Source organism: Podarcis raffonei, chromosome 5, assembly GCF_027172205.1.
Source record: "Podarcis raffonei isolate rPodRaf1 chromosome 5, rPodRaf1.pri, whole genome shotgun sequence".
NCBI classification, from domain to species: domain Eukaryota; kingdom Metazoa; phylum Chordata; class Lepidosauria; order Squamata; family Lacertidae; genus Podarcis; species Podarcis raffonei.
Window position 1 is genome coordinate 80,824,535 of NC_070606.1, and position 18,658 is coordinate 80,843,192.

At 41.2% G+C, this 18,658-nt stretch overlaps 1 protein-coding gene across 1 annotated transcript; it reads right to left on the reverse strand.

The window, feature by feature from the left end:
- Positions 1–1,573: 1,573 nt before the first annotated feature.
- CCNL1 (cyclin L1) lies at positions 1,574–14,891 on the reverse strand. Its single transcript, XM_053390357.1, has 11 exons — positions 14,534–14,891; positions 14,093–14,167; positions 13,680–13,789; positions 7,658–7,778; positions 7,273–7,337; positions 5,569–5,668; positions 5,358–5,462; positions 4,675–4,816; positions 3,841–3,952; positions 3,641–3,739; positions 1,574–2,349 (listed from the first exon to the last, which is right to left on the reverse strand). The coding sequence occupies exons 1-11, from the start codon at positions 14,807–14,809 to the stop codon at positions 2,001–2,003; spliced, it is 1,554 nt and encodes a 517-aa protein (XP_053246332.1). The 5' UTR covers positions 14,810–14,891; the 3' UTR covers positions 1,574–2,000.
- Between the last annotated feature and the right edge of the window lie 3,767 nt (positions 14,892–18,658).

The following is an 18,658-nucleotide window of genomic DNA, read 5'->3' on the forward strand; positions in this document are numbered from 1 at the left end:
ATACACCAAACCTCAAAATTACTCTTTTTTGGACAATTTCAAGAGGACCCCCCATAGGAAATATTTACACCAATGAAAAAAATCTAAGATGTTTTGAAACTATAATTCCCATCATCCCCAACCACTGGTCCTACTAGCTAGGGATCATGGGACTTGTAGGCCAAAAACATCTGGAGGGCCAAATTTGAGGAAGTCTGGTCTAATCACATGGTTAAAGCAACTACTTTTTGGGTGGAAAGTAATCCTCGAGCATTATTGTAAATAAGGGACCAGAATTCAAAGCCTAGCTTCCTACCATCCAGGCCTGTATTCTTTTTTTTTGCATGGCTTTAAAGTTATGGTACAGGGTTCAGAACAGGATTCATGGGCCACGAACATTAAACAAGAAAATGCTAGGACTTTTTCTGAGCAGTGATAAATGCAAAATTAAATCAAGTCCTCTTGCAGCTGAGGTTGAATTCAAAAGTCTAAGTGGCATTCCAAACAGGGGCTTTAATGGAAATGCAGTGGTCTGCCAAGAACAAAATCAGAATGAGAATGAGTGGCGTAGTCAAAATAATTTGTTAGTGTGCCATCTCTATTCCAGTTGGACAGTGTTATCCTAATTGTCTCTACACATAAGCCACATCCCCTCAAAACTATGTCATGTTCTACATATAAATTCCTGTACAAGCTGAGAAAGATAGCATGTTTACAGGCCACCATTAGGAACATTTTTTGTGGCAGAAAAGGACATAAGACATGAGGAATAAGATACAGGGGTCCTCTTCCTGCGACCGAAAGGCTCTCTGGAAGCTAAGGCTCAGGGCAGCTACAATAGATCCACAGTATTTGTTCCAGGACAGATAATGTATTATGGCCATCCTCTTCTCCTAGTCATGAAAAACCAAGAATTAAAAATCTTGTAATATCATTGCACTTCCTATTACTAGCACAACAGCTTTTTCAGTTTGTATTTAAGCTGCAATGATGACTGGCTGTAGTCCTTTTTATTACTGCAGTTGAGCAGCAAGCTTGCAAAACACGAACATGAAGTTTAAGTAGGGATGAGGAGGAAAGGAAATACCGTATTTTTCGCTCTATAAGACGCACCAGACCACAAGACACACCTAGTTTTTGGAGGAGGAAAACAAGAAAAAAAATATTCTGAATCTCAGAAGCCAGACCAGCAAGAGGGATCACTGTGCAGTGAAAGAAGCAATCCCTCTTGCTGTTCTGGCATCTGGGATAGCTGCGCAGCCTGCATTCGCTCCATAAGACGCACACACATTCCCCCTTACTTTTCAGGAGAGAAAAAGTGAGTCTTAAAGAGCAAAAAATACGGTAATTACTGGCCATTTACATGCACGAAAGTCTAGTGACTAGTTCCATCCAACTCACTCCTTGAATTATACTCTGAAAAATAATCAAGCCATGCTACTTGTAAAACATCAAGCTCCTATACCATTTAACTCAAAACAAGCTCCAGTGAAGTAGATTTGTGTCTGTGTTACCAAGCATTAAAGAGATAGCAATTTGGTATGAAAATTTCCACATTTTGATGATTTAATGAGGTATTCAACAGAGTAGTTAAAAAAAAAAAAAAGAACAGTCGGTATATTTTATTTCTTGTAAAAAGGTTTTCACACATGCAGACTAAAACCAGTGTAAGAAAGTATTCACCATTATTTTAAACAAATAACTATACTTAAATAGAAATGTCTGCAGTATGCGTGTATAAAAATAAGGTACATTTGTACAGAAACAAATTCTCCAGTTTTCATATTGATACAACTCTAACACATACAATTTAACCTGATCATTGTTTTAAATCAGTTTGATACTGCTAAGGTATTTTATGTGCAAAACTTCAACACCTTTTTTTTTTTTAAAAAAAGTCCTACTCATTGAAGGTGTTGGGCTTCAAATTAAATCCTAATTTGACTTCTTTTCAAGTTTCAAACAGTCCCGCACATGGTATAATATGCAAGTGTAACTAAAGGACAGTTCAATCTGCCCCGTCAGCGCCTGTGTCTGCTGTGTCCTGAGCGACTGCCACTGTGGTGCTTTCCTTTATGCGACCTTTCAAACGAGCGAGATCTCTCTCGCCTGTCCCTGTGGTGTCCTCGCTCGTGCCTGTGTTTCTTGGTAACATCTGTGTGGTCCCTGGATTTGCTCTGAGAACGGGAGCGAGACTTTTTCCTTTTGTGACCATGTCTATTTGCACCTTTCAACTCTTCTCTGCTGTGCTTGGGTTTTAAATGTGGTGATCCGTGATTATGATGTCTCCGAGGACTGCCGCTGTGACTACGTGATCTGCTTCTGGATCTTGAGCTGTAGGTTCCAGAGAGACTCCGTCTATTGTTGTAACTTAAAATGCAAAACAGCACAGTATTTAAACTTGCACAGCATACAAATTGTCTACTGCTTACGCGATGTGAAACAGCATCTACATCTAATCAATTTGACACTATATGGTCTTTTGTTCCTAATTTTCATGAATAACTCTCGAGAGATCACCTCCTACTACTTGTGCTGGGTTTTTGGAGGGGCTGTATCAGCTGTTTTCCTTACCGTTTATCTGATTTCGATGCTTATCACTGCTTTCCACACATATACACCACTGCTTTGTTACTGTTTCTTAATTGTACTATTTGCAAAATAAAAAATAAACTTGACGCAATAAAGAAATTATCTATTGCCTACAGTATGTGAAACAGCACCCCAGCTCATTACTAAAGAAAACCGTATCAGACACCTGAGATTCTCTCTCACTCATATCTGTATCTGCCTACAATATATAAAAATTGCTTTCAAATTTTAACAGACGGGACTTCTTAGGTGCAAGAATATATTACTGCATCTGTCCACTTGGGAGAATCCCAGGGCTACATAAAAGGTAAAGGTAAAGGTACCCCTGCCCGTACGGGCCAGTCTTGACAGACTCTAGGGTTGTGCGCCCATCTCACTCAAGAGGCCGGGGGCCAGCGCTGTCCGGAGACACTTCCGGGTCACGTGGCCAGCGTGACATCGCTGCTCTGGCGAGCCAGAGCCGCACACGGAAACGCCGTTTACCTTCCCGCTAGTAAGCGGTCCCTATTTATCTACTTGCACCCGGGGGTGCTTTCAAACTGCTAGGTTGGCAGGCGCTGGGACCGAACAACGGGAGCGCACCCCGCCGCGGGGATTCGAACCACCGACCTTTCGATCGGCAAGCCCTAGGCGCTGAGGCTTTTACCCACAGCGCCACCTGCGTCCCTCCCCAGGGCTACATAAACTCCCATAAATGTTATTTCATGCAGTATTTCTTCAGTTAAGTAGGGTGGCAAAATTTAGTTTACTGGCACAGCAGTGGCTAGGTCGCATGTACCAAATCCACAAAAGATAATCTTGTTTTTATTGCATATTTAAACTGTGCTGATATTTATTATTTCATTTCAGTGTTCCAAGAGCTTATAAGTTGCCAACTTTTGATATTTAATCATAAAAGTTACTCAAACAGCTTTAGTAACTTTGTAGTCTCAAAGCAGAAGGCGTGATATTTTCACATTAGAAGCTCTTAACTGCTCTTTATTTTCATGTTACTAAGCTTCCCTTAAGAAAAATATAGGAGAAGGAAAGCATATTTTAAGTTATATTTAACCATTATTTAAATACTCACTGTCTCCTTGCGGAATGGGATCTGGACCGTGACTTTGTTCTTGACTTTGATCTGCTAGCACTTCTGCTGCTTCTACTTCTTTTGCTCTCTTTTCTCATACTGGATTAAAACAGTAAGCATCATATCAATTTACAAATGCATATAACGACATACAACTTAGAATGAAGTGAATAAATCATATTTTACAGACTGCTACCTACCCATTGTAAGGGCTCTTGGAAACCACTTGTCTGTCTTCTGGTTCTTTTTTGATAATTTTTGCATTGATGCACAACGGAGATTTCTCTTCCGCTTTCATTTCCCTTGGAGAGCCTATTAATTGAAATAACTTATGGTAAGAATGTTGAAGAAACAGAACTCTTGACATTATACTTTATAGTGAATTTGCTAATGCAAGTTTCTACAAATGGCATCAAACAAGGTTCTGATCACACGACAGATTTACATTTAATTTCTTACTCCTATAAGATGTCACCCCCCCAATTTTCTTTCTAACGTAGTTTTAATTCATTTTCATCTTTAAAATGATTAGCACAGGTATCTTACCACATGTGCATGACTGTATATATGTGTGGTGCCAGTAAATAATTCAATAAATCAAGTTGAACTCTTAAGAATGGCACAAAAAGAGCAGAAAAACAGCTAGCAATCCCATGACAGTTTTTGCACAGACTCTTGAGGCCTGTGGAGTGCTGAGAATTTGAAAAAGGAGGTTTGGTGGGAGCAGCTGTGGTGGAGTTTAGTGGAGTCCTCTGGTAACGAGGAAGACAGTCACCATTCATGCCAGTTTGGCAAGTACTGCTGGCTTTTTAAAGGGGTTTCCAAAGGTTTATAGGGTGTTTCCCCACTATATTTCCCATATCCACGCAGTACCTGGAAACCTAACCCCATGTAAGTGGGGAGATGCCTGTATATAAAGGCTGTAATATTTGCTCAGTCAGACATTCAGGGACTCCGAATTCTGCTCCGATTTTTCTTTTAAGAATTAAGCAAGTAGACACAGAATCAAGTGGACATTGTTACAAAAAACTTACAGGGCTTGGAAGCAGGTGAAAAGCCTCCCAACGTGGAAAGGGCTGGCGTTCCATCCGGGTTTAATCCTTTTGCTTTTAGTTTAGCTTCTTGAAGTGCCATTTTTCTCTTTTCAACTTCCTTATCAAGTAATTCATAGTTAGGCTGCAAGGAGAACCAAAGTGGGCATATAAACACACATGTATCTCTTTGATTTTTAGCAAAGTATCTTATTTAATTTTTTATTCCACCCTTCCTTTCGATTGTGGCCAAAGAGGCACACAAAATAAAATACAAGTTTTAAAAAGCAATTAAAATACTAAACCTTGTCAGTTGCCAAAATGGAGCTTAAAATTAAATTACTTTATCACAGCATGCTAGCAGCTTCCATGCAGCAGAGTCCTGGAATTTATACAACTTAGCAATTGCATCAGGGTTGCTTGAATTTGCTCCCAGGAATACACAGCTTCTGTTCCAGGCTGTTCAGACCCTCCTCTAATGGCTGAGTTTGGAAGCAAAACAGAGCCTCTCAAAAGTATAGCAGACACTCCTACACACTTGATGTGGGGTGAAGGCTTCTAGATATAAATTTTAAAATATTTCTGTGTAAGAAATTGCAACACTCCCCCCCCAAACTCCCTAAAAGAGCACATCTTTTAGCATGTATGCAGTACATTTCACCCCACCTGCAAGTACAGACAGTTACCTTCTTTCTCGTATACAACTTAAGTGTTGTTAAACATATCTCTTGAATTTCTTCTTCAGTAGTTCCAAAAAGCAAAAACCAATGGGGACGGTTAGGCAAAGGAATCTGGAGGAGAAATTATTACAAAAGCGGGTCAGAATCTGAAACTAGACAATTTTATTTGAGATTGTTGAGATAAAGGTATGAGTGAAAACAGAAGACAAATTCTTACCTGTAGAGCTCTAGCTGCAAGGTAGATACAAGCACATGCTATTGTCTCTGGTTGAAATCGAACAAATACATTGGTTCTGAGGCTGTCGTTCATGTAATTCCTGAAAAATATGAATGTGAATTTGTTCCAAGTTCTAAGGCCTATTATGAAATCAAAAACATGAAGTTGGAGACTCAATCTACTTTATTATTTTTTCTTCACCTTCATACTATTAATTTAGATTCCAAAACATCAAAATAAGTCTTAAAGACAAAATGCCTCAAATGCCCCAGGATCATTCCAACATACAGGCTCTTGTCATCTCTCTAGAACTCAGGAAAGTACAAGCTGAGTTTTATTTTGAGTTCAATCTTTATCACCACAAGTCGTCACTATGGCTTTACATACTATTATGTAACTCCTGATTATTCTATGAAGTGTCCATCAACTAAGATTTAACTCTAAAATCATCTGTTCACATGACCACTTTAAAAAAGTCTAACTACATATTTAAATTGTTAATTCATTCTTTTGTCAAACAAATCAGTATATTTTATTTAGTGCTAACAGCTACAATAGCTAAATGCATCTCCTCTGATACAATGTAAAAACAAGATCTACAGGATATGTACTTCATTTCATAAAATTTATATACCAATTTAGCATCATTTTATTTTTGTAAACGGTTAAGCACTTGTGCATTCCAATTATGTCATGGGGATGATTTAAGTACGTGCTTAACACTTCTACTAAAAAACAGTGGGATGTGACTGGAACTTGCTAAATCATTTTTATCAGCTGTTTCTATGGGCTTTTAACGGCCCATGTGCAGAGAGGCTGCAAAGACTTTACAAAGTGAATGACATCTATACAGATGAGATACAAATATAAACTATAAAAACTCTGTGAAGTCAAGTTCTAACAAATTAAAAACATTCTTAATCACTGAAAATGTTGGTACTCAAAATTGTTATTTCAGAATTTAGCAATACAACTTTTGCTTCTGAACATAAGGGCGAGACCTTCAAACATGCCAACTAATCTACTGTGGATGTTTGCTGGTTGCGAAAAATATGCTCAATACACAAAACAGTAAATAGTTAGGCATGTGCTAGTCCCTCTGCATGCACAACCCACCGCCAAAAAACCCCCAACCAGTAGAATCCAAATTGAGAGAAAACTGGAAAAGCAGTTAATTAGGAATCTGTGCTACAGCTAGACTTTACCATTTATGTTGACAGGTCATGTCATAACTAGAATAACTAGGAAAACAAATACACATTTCATATGTATGTTGAACAGATACTTCTAGAATCAGATATACAAATCCTTTTGACACCCGGACAGAACTAGAAGATGCTGCCAGATGGATATGGACCACTTCAGTAAATCTTGGCTGAGAGCTTGCACTGCACTGGCTGGAGAGAGAGGCAGCCAATCAGGCCATCCTCAGGTCATGAGCTGTGGTGCAGAGGGCAGAGTTCTATGACTTACCATCAGAGGCTACCCTTTAATCAAAGAGTAGAAAAAAGAACAAAGTTAAATTGAGTTCTCCAAGAAAATGTGCTATGAAAGCCACGAAAATAGTAGGCAGAAAACAAGCAACGACACACATTTCACAAAGCGTTTACAAACTTACAGTTCATTCTTTGGTATATTGGACACCAAGCTTGTTTTTTTTCTGCTACTATTTTCCTGGCGAAGAGAGAGAAGAGGAAAACTTACCAGGCTGTTTGGACGAGTGTTTGATTACGTTCACATTCTAAGACTTGTAAGTACATAACAATGATCTGAGAGAGGAAGAAAAACAAAAAGGTAATTAAAACACCATTTAAATGTTAAGGAACATCTGTACCCACATCCATCTTGAACATAAAGCAAGGCAAACTTAAGTCTTAGATCTCATAATCTATCAACCCCCATTTCTGATGAAAATTCAAAATTCCACTCCCCCTAACCTTAGCTTACAATTAGGAGTTTTACCCTCTTCCTAGAAACAGGCATGTGTTCTTGAGTTATACAGGTTGTCATGTCTAGGAATTGTTTACCTTTCCTGTCACCATCAAGACTTTTTTGCAGTTCAATATTGAAGAAACTTTCGTGGACTCACCTTATGTGGATGCTTGACATGAACACAAAATCCCAATTCCTTCAGCACCCTCCTTTCTGCTTTGATTACTTGATTTTTGGTGTTTATGTAGTTCTGATCAAGTATCAATGGGCTTGGAGTCCTACAGTTTGTAAGAAATAGAGTCAAAACGGTTTTCTATATCGAAGACAACGGCTTTTCTGTTTTCCCTTCCAACCAACTAATGGCAACAGAAACCAGATTCTAAACTCCTGCAAACAAGTTTTAGCTTTAATCTTGTGCTGTCCAAGTTAACTAATTTAGTACAACTATGATAACTTTAAAAAGTTTTCCTATTAACATTCAGAATTTCACATTCAAAAACATTTCACTTCACATAAGAGAGATAATATACAAGGCTAAATTCCAAGTAATTCCTAGTGATGTCTGTTGGGAAGATTCCACTCTGAAAAGGAGCATAGTGGTGAATTCATCATTCACATTACCACTGTAGTTTCAACATCTGTAAAAATAAATGTGTTATGCATAGGAAATAAAACAAAGCTATGCTTCAGTCATTTATCTTGATCAGAGAATAATCTAGATTTCTTAAATTGTACGTAGACTTATTTTTTTAAATGTACTAACAAACAAAAAATGAATACTATGCTATAGTAATGAGAACTATGTTATCAGAAAGCCCTAAACGGCCTTGGCCCTGTATACCTAAAGGAGCGTCTCCACCCCCACCGGACAGCCGAGACACTGAGGTGCAGTTCAGAGGGCCTTCTGGTGGTTCCCTCACTGCAAGAAGTGAAGTTACAAGGAACCAGGCAGAGGTCCTTCTCAGTATTGGCACCTGCCCTGTCCAATGCCCTCCCATCATGTCACACAGATAAACTACACGACTATCAGCAAGTTTTTAATGTTTGATGTTTCATTACTTTTCTTATATATTTCCCTAGGGTGGCTAGGGAAAACCAGTCAAGATGTGTAGGGTATAAGCAATAATTATTATTATTATGAACATATTCCCCACCTCTAAATCCCTATAATCATCTGTTTTATCTTGTATCTATGTCACAAATCACTAAGAAAGCACATAACCTAGTTTGTTAATACAGTTGAGGCAACATTATACTGTTCTCCATTAGTTAAATTTAAAATATCTTGCAAGGAGCAAGTTAAAAATATTTTACTGTGGCATTATTATGGAGTCTTCTACCAGCATCTTTATGTATGAATGACTTATATTGGTTATGGATAGCCTTAAAACAAAGTCTCTTCTCATTAGTTGTGTACTATCCATAAGCAATATAATTCCTTTCTACATAAAGATGCACACAGAAAACTATTTTAATATTAAAATATTAAAGTATTTTAGCTTGCTTGTGTGCAGTATGTGTGTATTCCCCTACCTTCATTTCCATTGTTTTCTGTATTGAGATTGTAAACATCTTCAGGTAGTGATGTGTCGTCTTATATTCTAAAGCATCATGCACAAGGACTGAACTATATATACAATCAATACTACTTACTACATTTTACAATGTTTGACACTCAGCAAACTGACTGAAGATCATAGGGCTTTTTTTAAGGAGGCAAGTGTTTCAAATCCTTTTATGTATAAGAATCATAAACTGTCTACAGCACAATCATCTGATTTCTGTCCCTGCATTTAACTAGAACAGGGATAAAAGCAATTCAAACAACTGCATTCTTTAGCTGTTTATGGTAGAATGACACTTCATTCATGAAAACTTGATACGTGAGGTTGCACTATATATTTCCTAGATTATCCTGATCCAAAAGCCAATGCACATTACTGCATTGAAGACAGCTTAGCTTCACTAAAATATCTGGTAGTGCAACAGAACTAACCTAGGCAAAACAGGCTGTAAGATTCTGTGCATTGATATAAATTTACCTTGTGCTCAACCTAGAAAACCTTAAGAAATCTGTATACTAGCACTTGTGAAAGATGCTTCATAACATACAGGTATTTCCTGTTTCCATTTCTTGTTGGTATACTGCCCAAGGTTAATTCAAATATTTGTAAGGCAGAGTGTTGATGAACTATATACTTCTCAGAGGAACGTTCATTATCACACACACCCTACTCCAAATTTAACTCTCAGTCATCTTGCTGTTACAGACCAGCACAGCTTCCCTATCCACAACTTAATGCAAGTTACTAAATGTCTCAAAGTGTATATTTGCAATATCAGCCCTACTAAACTGTTTCTGAAATATACCTTTTTAACTTCACAAATTAATTTACTTCTAATTTAGATGCAAATCTAATTAGACTTGGCAACTTGTTAACCTGAATACCCATAATATTTTATGAAAAAGTAGTTGGGAGGGGGAATAGATGCCACCTTATAGAGCCAAAAAAAGATTGTAGAAACTGTCTCAAGATACCGGATTAGCTGTCTTCCAAAAAATTTAAGATCTTATATTTATTGCGATAGCATGTCAATTATTGGGCTTAGAGTCCTAGGTTGTGGTCATTACATTTTTGCATTTTAACTACATACCAAACTCCTGTTTGGCTCTATGCAACCTGTCCAGTTAAATCAAGTAAGCCCAAAGACTGCCAAGTGGCTAGCTATCCTACATTTCTACGCTGGGCAGGGAAGAGTGGAAGTCCCCCTCTCTGCACCTACTATGGAAATGCAGATTGCTAGCATCTTAGGAGACTACTTTTAAGAATGCCCTCAGCCGGCAAAAGGACAGGCAGGGTGACAGGCTTCCCTTCCTATATAGACAATTACAGGGGGGAAAATCAGACTAGTATTGATAGATCTCTCTGCATGGAATTCCTTGTTAACTATGGTTACCAGGAGAGTGGTTAAATACAAGGTCAAATTAGAGTTAGCTATCAGAATACAATATACCTTTCAAAAGGACTAAAGGCCACATTAGTGCTCTTCCTAACTAGACAGCATTCCAACTGGAATGATTGGCATATGCAAACTTTATGCAGTTGTGTGTAGAGTTCACCATAGTATTAACAGTAAGGATGCAAAAAGGGTGCTTTCGTATCAAACCAAGAATTACATCAGCTATGCTTACATATTAGACACTGAAAACAGCCATGGCACTGCATAAATTTAGAGTTGTGTTAAAAAGTGTAATTATTACAATTTTAAAGGGACAAGAACATGATTCTCTGAAGCATAATACACTGAGGAAATAACTTTCCCACAAATTTCACTCCACTGCTTCAGCGCTGGAATAATGGCTCAACAAGGGGAAGCATTTCTTACTAAGATGGCAGTATGCATCTTATCAGTTACACGCACATATCAAATCAAAGTCCGACTTTAGAGTTCAACAGAGATTACTCCCAATTAATTTCATCCTCACTTACGAGACTTGCTTCCACTTAAACCATGCACATGATCGGGATCAAGCAGCAAGTCTGCAAGGTAACTAACTTTAACATTCCTTGTGTAAGTGTATCCAGATGTTACATCAAACAGCCCATCAACATTCATGTATATTTGCAGATATGGCATGTGTTATGATGACACTCTTTCAAATTCTGCTTAAAAGGGTGTCAGGTTAAGGATCTAAGCCCCAACCTGTGAAATACTAAAGAAGAGTGACTTGACCCACTAGGAATGCAGTAATATGTACAAGCAAAGAGAAAATTATATTTGTTATGTTTTCACTGCTCTTGGTTTGTTGGCATAGCCTTCGATACAAATTATGTGACAGCTCCAATGCATGCACAAATGTTGTGCTAATTCCAAATGCTTCACATTAACAGTATGTACTGTTGACAAAAATCCAACCATTCTTGTCTGCTGACAATTGACTTTTGTAGCAGCTTTCCCAGCCTTACTACCAAAGATCCCTTTTTAACTGGAGATGCTGAGAATTACTCCAGGCAAGCAAAGCCAAATAAGATGTTGCTCCTCCCAGTAAAAAATTCCCATGTGCAGAGAGCTTAAAATAGATTCTTTAGTGCACACCTGCCTATGATTGCAATGCTTATTACTTTTAAAGTATTTATTTCCCCCAGTTACAAAACTGTACATTAATCATATAGAATGTACACAAAATTTACTATTTGTGAATAACCTTGGTAGCAGCAAAAGCATTTTGGTTTACTAAATACTATTTATGTTCTTAAACATAAATTTGCATGTTTGTGGCAGTCAGTGCTATACAACATCAACCACTTTTTGCATTCCAAAGTAAAAACTTTTCTAATGAGTCTTTTTTTCCAGTGAGTACTAGATTTTAGTAACAAATACTACAATTGTACTTGAGTGAACTACATTAAAGGTGAAGATTTCATTAAATACACAAAATAAAGCATTGAAATGTGACAGACAAACTATTAAGCACAGCATACCTAAATTTGCTAGTTAAAATTCTAACATTTGGCTAATTTCCAAAAACCTGGACAGCAAAGATGAAAGCTTAAAACAAGATACAGGAGTTCTTCCAAATGGTTCACCAACGGCCAACCTGTCAGTTCCCCGATTCCAGTGACCTATTCTCAGAGCACTGGCTTCTCCTTGGGGATTTTCCATACGTCACTCACTGTTGCCATGACGACAGCTTCATCTCTATGAACCACTCCACATCACCCAGGCTTTGGTAAATGTAGCTGGTCGCTGTATAGTCGGTTGCAAGGGAAAAAAGAGCTAAAGTTAATAACATGTACAACTGATTTGTTTGTAAAACTGTAACACGCACAGAATAATGCTTTCATCCCATTTTTAAAAATGAGCCTGCATGCCAAAAATGTAAGATTTCTTATAGACTTGACTTGCTCCAGACTTTTCAGACAGTATTTGTTTTTAAGTTAGCTAAAAATGAATCAAGTAAAGTACATCAGCACCCAACATGACATGCCAGGTTTTTTATGGGAAGACTTCTTTTTTTAAGAATTATGTTTTTCATCTACCCGCCATGCTACTTTTCAAATCCTGGCTGGCCAAGATTTATATTATTAATTAATTATAACTTCACTTGAAATCTAGACAGTGAGGGAAAAAGCCTTAGGTGCAACTGTTTCATTCAAATGAAGATGAATAATCTTTTTAAAATAAAAAAAGACTTGAAAAGAAAGTATATTAGTACATGTGCACGTTACCTGTGTATAAACTAAATCTACCTTTCTGAAAAATAGCTTGTTTTGCCTAGATACGCTTTTAAGCGGTAAGACACATATTTGTATGGTGTTTTTAGGATGCCTCAGTATCCCACAAGATTTGGCAAAGAAAAAAAAGCTCTTAAAAATGTCCCTAAGTAGTGAGGGTATCACTGAAATCAAGCCTATATGTATTTACTAGTTAATCAAGAGACAGCTTCAGGAAAAAAAATTCAAGATAGTGCGCAAGTTTTCCTGTTTAATCTTTCCTTACTCCTTTATATTTAAAGCTTTACAAACCCACAAATAGGGACAGCTCTACAACAATCACAAAAGCACACACAAAATTGAGACTCATCTGATGTATAGACAATCATGCTGAATGACAAGTGTTGTTCCTGTAATTCTAGATGCACATTGCTTCCAGGATTCCTTTGTTTATATCGTGAAGACACCATTAAAACAGGTATATGCTGTAAACCAAACCAAGCTGTCAACTTTCCCAACAAAACCACTACTATAAATGTAAATAGGCTAAACTTCAGTCTTCTGCTAAGAGCTTGAGAGACAATTATACACTCTCTACTACACTAAACATGGACAGTGGTCTAACAAGACCCAATATACATTTTCAGTAAAGTTAAGATGTAATAAAAGATAACTACAAGTTTCCACTACAAAACAAAAAAGCAAAGCAAAGCAAAACAAACAACACTAGCTCAGACCTGAGTTCATCCAGCTCATTTCAAGGTCCAGAGTTAAGAGATACTTCAATTCACTAAGTCACACTAACAGACAAAATCAACAAAATTCAAGCCTATGTCAGCTGTTTATCACCTTCAACCTGATCAAGCCAACCTACCCAAGCAGAACCTCTAGTCTTTGGACTACATTACAGTGGGACAGTGTACAGTGGTACGTTGTGTATACCAAAAGCGGAGCTGATCTTACCTTTTAGCTCTTAACTGGCGCAAGTGATGGGAAACGTTGATCACATCTCTTATGCGACGAGGCGCTTCTTCAATTTTGGAAGCAAGATTGATGCAGGCCATCGCAACAATCTGAAAAAGAAGCCCATTGCTGTGAGAAACTTGTTTCCCCTGGGGGTTCATACATAACACATTATAAACACGACTAGGAGCTAACCCTAATGGGAGATATGCCAAAGAGGAATCCACCCAAGCCAGAAACAGTGCTGTGGAGACTCCTTGCCTGAGGCAAAAGAGCGGAGTCAAGATGAGCAAATCCTAGCTGAAAACACTCACTTCATACATTTGAATGCCTTCAGTACCTCTCGCCCCCTCCCCAAAAAACCACAACCAACGAAAACCTTATGCCTGCCTACACCCACCAAAAAAACTCACCTCGAAGCTGTGCTTGACGAACGACTTGGAATAAAAGAAGCGGTGAAACAACACCTGCCCGGTCGCCATCGCCACCTGCGAAGACAATCCCCCGGCGGGGAAGAGACAGGAAGATAAGCCATGTTAGTAACAGGCGAAGCGCGCATGCGCGGAGTCCAGCTAACGCCTCCCACCCTCCCTTTTCCGGAAGCGGCATCGGCGCCGGGCCTGTCAAGCAGGCCGAGGTCGCCAATCCGCCGCCATCTTGTGTCCAGCGCCCTCCTTTCCCCTCAAGGAGCCCCGTCTCGGGTCAGCGCGGGCGGGAGAAGAGAAGAGGCGCCCTTAGGTGCGGCGGCGGCTTCCCCTCCCTCACTCTCCTTCCCCAGCCCACAAAATCGAGGCCGAGGCCTTGGGCTCCGCGGTAGGCCCCGTCGGAGGCAGCCCCCCTCCCCCGGCGCTGACCTGCGGCAGGCGGAGCATGATGCCGGCGGCCTGGATGAGCTCGCAGCCCAGGATGCGCAGGTCCGTCTCGCTCTGGAGGTCCAGCCCGTCCTGCATGGAGGGCGTCGGCGAGAGCCGCTCCTCGGGGATGAGCGAGTGGTCGATAGTCAGCGACACCTCCGAGTACAGGCGGTCCCCGATGAGGATCCCCGCGGGGGGAGCCGAGGAGGACGCGGCCGGGGCGAGCGAGGCGCCTGAGGCGGCGGGGGAAGGATGAGTCCCGCTGGAGGAGGCCATGGCGAACGTCCGCGACCAACACGCTCGCCTCGACGACCGCACCCGGAGCCGGCCACGCACGGAATAACGCGTTTGCGCCCGGCGCCCGATGACGCAGCGCGGAGCGGGGCGCGCTGGGAAAAAAGAGTCCCTCCCGCGCTGACGTCAGGCGAGCGGCACGTTCTTCGTGCGTGAATTCGTCTTGGCGAGACGGCCCTCCCCCCGTGCTATTACAGGCCCGCGATTTCAGGGCGTTGGAATGCAGTTTCGGAAAATGTTCCTTGATGCTACAAAAAAAGAAAGAAAAACGAGCAGTTGCTAGTTGCCAGCCCACCTCCTCCTGCAAGTAAGAAACGTAGCATTTCAGGGATGTTTTAGCTCAGCCTGTCGCTGCTCTGCTATGTTTCTACTTGCAAGGACATATATATATATATTATTGCCATAGGAGCATGAGCATAGCCAAGGAGGGGGACAGCTGCCCCTCCTATAAATCAATACAAATCTGAGCTTCTCCCCCCCCCAACAAAAATCCTGGATACGCCCATGCATAGGAACCAACGGCCCTCCATAAAGTATTTTAGGGGGGGCGGCCCTGCCAAAGTGGATGGGGATTGCCATTCAAATGGTGCATGTGTGCCACATCTTGTGATCAGTTAGGTGGGGAGTGGCTTACCTCCACCCCCCTGGTTTCCTGGTTGCACGCCTGTATATTATGCACATGAACACACAAAGGGAAGCATGAGAAGTATGTTCCCTTTATGTGCTCTTAGACATACGGTAGTTCTGTACTCAGCTCTGCTTGCACCATTCCATGCTGTTGCAAGTTTGGGCAAAGGCCCAAAAGAAGATGGAAGCAGGGCTCGCCCAAGACATTTTGGGACCTGAGGCAAACTACAAGATGGTGTTCCGGTCTGATTCACAGCTGTTTCAAACACCACACTATTCTGCCACAGAAAACTCACGTTGTGTATTATACATCTATTCACAAGTGGGTGTTTTTGTGGGTTGTTGTTTTTTTTAAAAAAAAAATGCTTTAAAAAGTGCTTTCTGTGTAGGAAATACAGTAATTGTCCACATTTGTCTGCAAAGAGCTTAAGGCTGTATACATAGTATCTCCCAGTGCCAGATTTACGTATAAGCTAAACAAGCTATACCTTAAGGCCCCACTCTATTGCGAGCCCCTGAAAAAATTAAAGGAAAAAAACAACTGGATGTACACTTCCAATATGTAAGATAAAAAACAAATAAAATAAAACCTACATACAGTAACACCTTTTAGGTCCATAAATTACCATATATTCAACACAAAAAACAGTGACAATTTGTTGTTGACAAAGGACAGCTGGACATAAAAAGGGCCCCATTACCTTCAGTAGCTTAGGGCCTCATCAAACCTAAATCCATGCTCCAGTCCCATTTACCCCATTAGTCCTGCTAGGTTGGAGAACTGACCCAAGGCTGAGCAGGGTATATGGGTTCAGGTCTCTCCCCTGCCCCATATTCTTGTCTGTCACTCTAACCACTATACCTGACTGCGACATTTACATATGTAACGCTTGAAACATCAGATGAAGAAATCCCATCAAAGTGAAGACAGTTAAGAAGCAACACAGAGTTCTGAGCCAATATGAAGGCCTCTTATCCCAGACACGCTTTTTGAACACAGGTCAAAATAGCTGCCTTCCCTCTGTTCAGCTGAGTGACTGAGCAAATGCCCCAAACTGCGCTTCATTTTATGAGGCAAATGCCAGGAGGTGAGACTTCCTTGTCTGCATCATAAGCGCTCTGGCTGGAGTTTCCTGGTAAGCAAGAGAAAGGTGCATTCTGCGTATGCTCAGGAGCAGTGTCCAAAACTCCCATTGTTCTAGGCTGGGGTAGGCAACCTAAGGCCCGTGGACCGGATGCAGTCCAATCGCCTTATCAGTCTGGCCCATGGACAGTCTGGGAATCAGCGTGTTTTTACATGAGTAGAATGTGTGCTTTTATTTAAAATGCATCTCTGGGTTATTTGTGGGGCATAGGAATTCATTCCTCCCCCCCCCAAAAATATAGTCCGGCCCCCCACAAGGTCTGAGGGACAGTGGACTGGCCCCCAGGTGAAAAAGTTTGCTGACCCCTGTTCTAGGTGCATTTTGAGACAGGGAATTCCATTTCATAATAATAATAATAATAATAATTTATTATTTATACTCTGCCCATCTGGCTGGGTTTCCCCAGCCACTCTGGGTGGCTTCCAACACCAAAATAAATTAACCTATTAAACATTAAAAGCTTCCCTAAACAGCGTGAGCTGCTTCTGAGCTCTGGGTACTGTCCGGCGCATAGCTGTCAACCTTTCTTTTTAAGGGAAATTCGCTTAGGATTCCTCGTAGGAAAAGGGAAAAGTTGACAGCTATGGTCCCACGCCTAAGATTTCAGATTAATATTAGACCATGCGAAAAATGAACGTAATATTTTAGCTGCAGTTTCTTCATTTTCAGCTTTGTATTCTTGTTATAAAAAAGCGCGCCTGGATGGATGCTAACCCAACAGACTTCCACTCCATATTTCAGCTGCTGAGTCTCTTCTCTCACTGCTGCGACCTCTTGCAAACTAACCTCCGCCCTCCGCCAGTCTCCGCCCTCGCCGGCTTTTCGCAAGAGCTTGGCGCAGCTCGCACGCGCACGTGGGAAATTCCCAGCATGCCAGACGACTTTTCGGAATCGGCACTGTCGTCATTCCGCGGCTTTCTGGTCGGTCTCGTATCCTTCCGCAGCCTCCAGGGCGAGCCGGGACTTCTTTCGGCACAGAGCCGAAGAAGCGGGCCAGGGGGAACGTGCCGTGGTTGACAGGGAAATAATGTGGCTGCAGGAGGGCAGGCCGCTCGGCTCCCGTTCTCAAGGCACTGCAGACAACTGTGTGCATCTTAGAGGCTTGAAGGACAGCGAGGTCCTCCTCTCCACCCCCCCAAGGGGAGGGGGCAGCTGCTAAATCAATCAAAATCAATACAAACCAATGCGAATCTGAGGTGCTGATCCCCCCCAACAAAAGCCTGCCCTCCCTAACAAAAATCCTGGCTATGCACTTGCAAATCACATTTTTAGGCTGCTGTGCACACAGGAGAGGAAGGGTTATAATAATAATAAAAAAATGTTATTTATATCCTGCCTTCCCCAGCCGAAGCTGGGCTCAGAGTGGCTAACAACAGTAAAAATAACAGAGTTTAGATAAAATCACAATCAATTAATTGAAATACATTCTGAAATCAATTCAGAATCAAATGAATGGCAACCATTGGGCTAGAGTTCTATGAGGATTACTGAAGTGTGTGATTGGTGCCCACAACCTCTCCTGAACTTCCAACGAAGTTCAACATGCACATGTCTGCAGTGTTATAAGAAAAAACTGGTCCTGTAACATGCCCCCCACTAGTATTAGAGGCATACTAGCTATGGAGGCCTGGTGGCAGCCCCCAGCATACCTGAGCATTTGCTGGGGCCCAAGGCACCCTGTGAGGCTTGCCTTCTTGCTGCCCAGCCACGGAGCTGACTTCCCGCTCCTCCTTCCACCGCTTGCTGGCACACTTTATCAACGCTGCTGGCAATGTAGTGGGGCAGAAGCCAAGTGGCCACCTGTCTCCCAGCCAGAGGCAACGATGCTGTTGCCGAATAACGCTGTGAACAAGCAGCGGAGTCGGGTCACTGCTGGCTGCCCGACTCCTCACCCTCGCAAACGAGAGGGGAGATTGGCAGCTGCTAGAGCTCCATCAATGGGTCCCAAGTGGGTAGCTTGCTCAGCCCCCCCCAAATGTGGAGCCACACCTGTCTAAGATCCTATACATAGCGTATATTTATCACAACTCGCAGCTCCTCCTAGTTGTCTTCACTATAA

Excerpts from the sequence above, each read along its gene's own strand:
- CCNL1 (XM_053390357.1), bottom strand. The coding sequence starts at position 14,809 with ATGGCCTCCTCCAGCGGGACTCATCCTTCCCCCGCCGCCTCAGGCGCC. Across the intron at positions 5,463-5,568 it reads TTGCAGCTAGAGCTCTACAG|ATTCCTTTGCCTAACCGTCC; the intron begins GTAAGAATTTGT and ends TTTCTCCTCCAG. Across the intron at positions 2,350-3,640 it reads TCCCATTCCGCAAGGAGACA|TTACAACAATAGACGGAGTC; the intron begins GTGAGTATTTAA and ends TTGCATTTTAAG.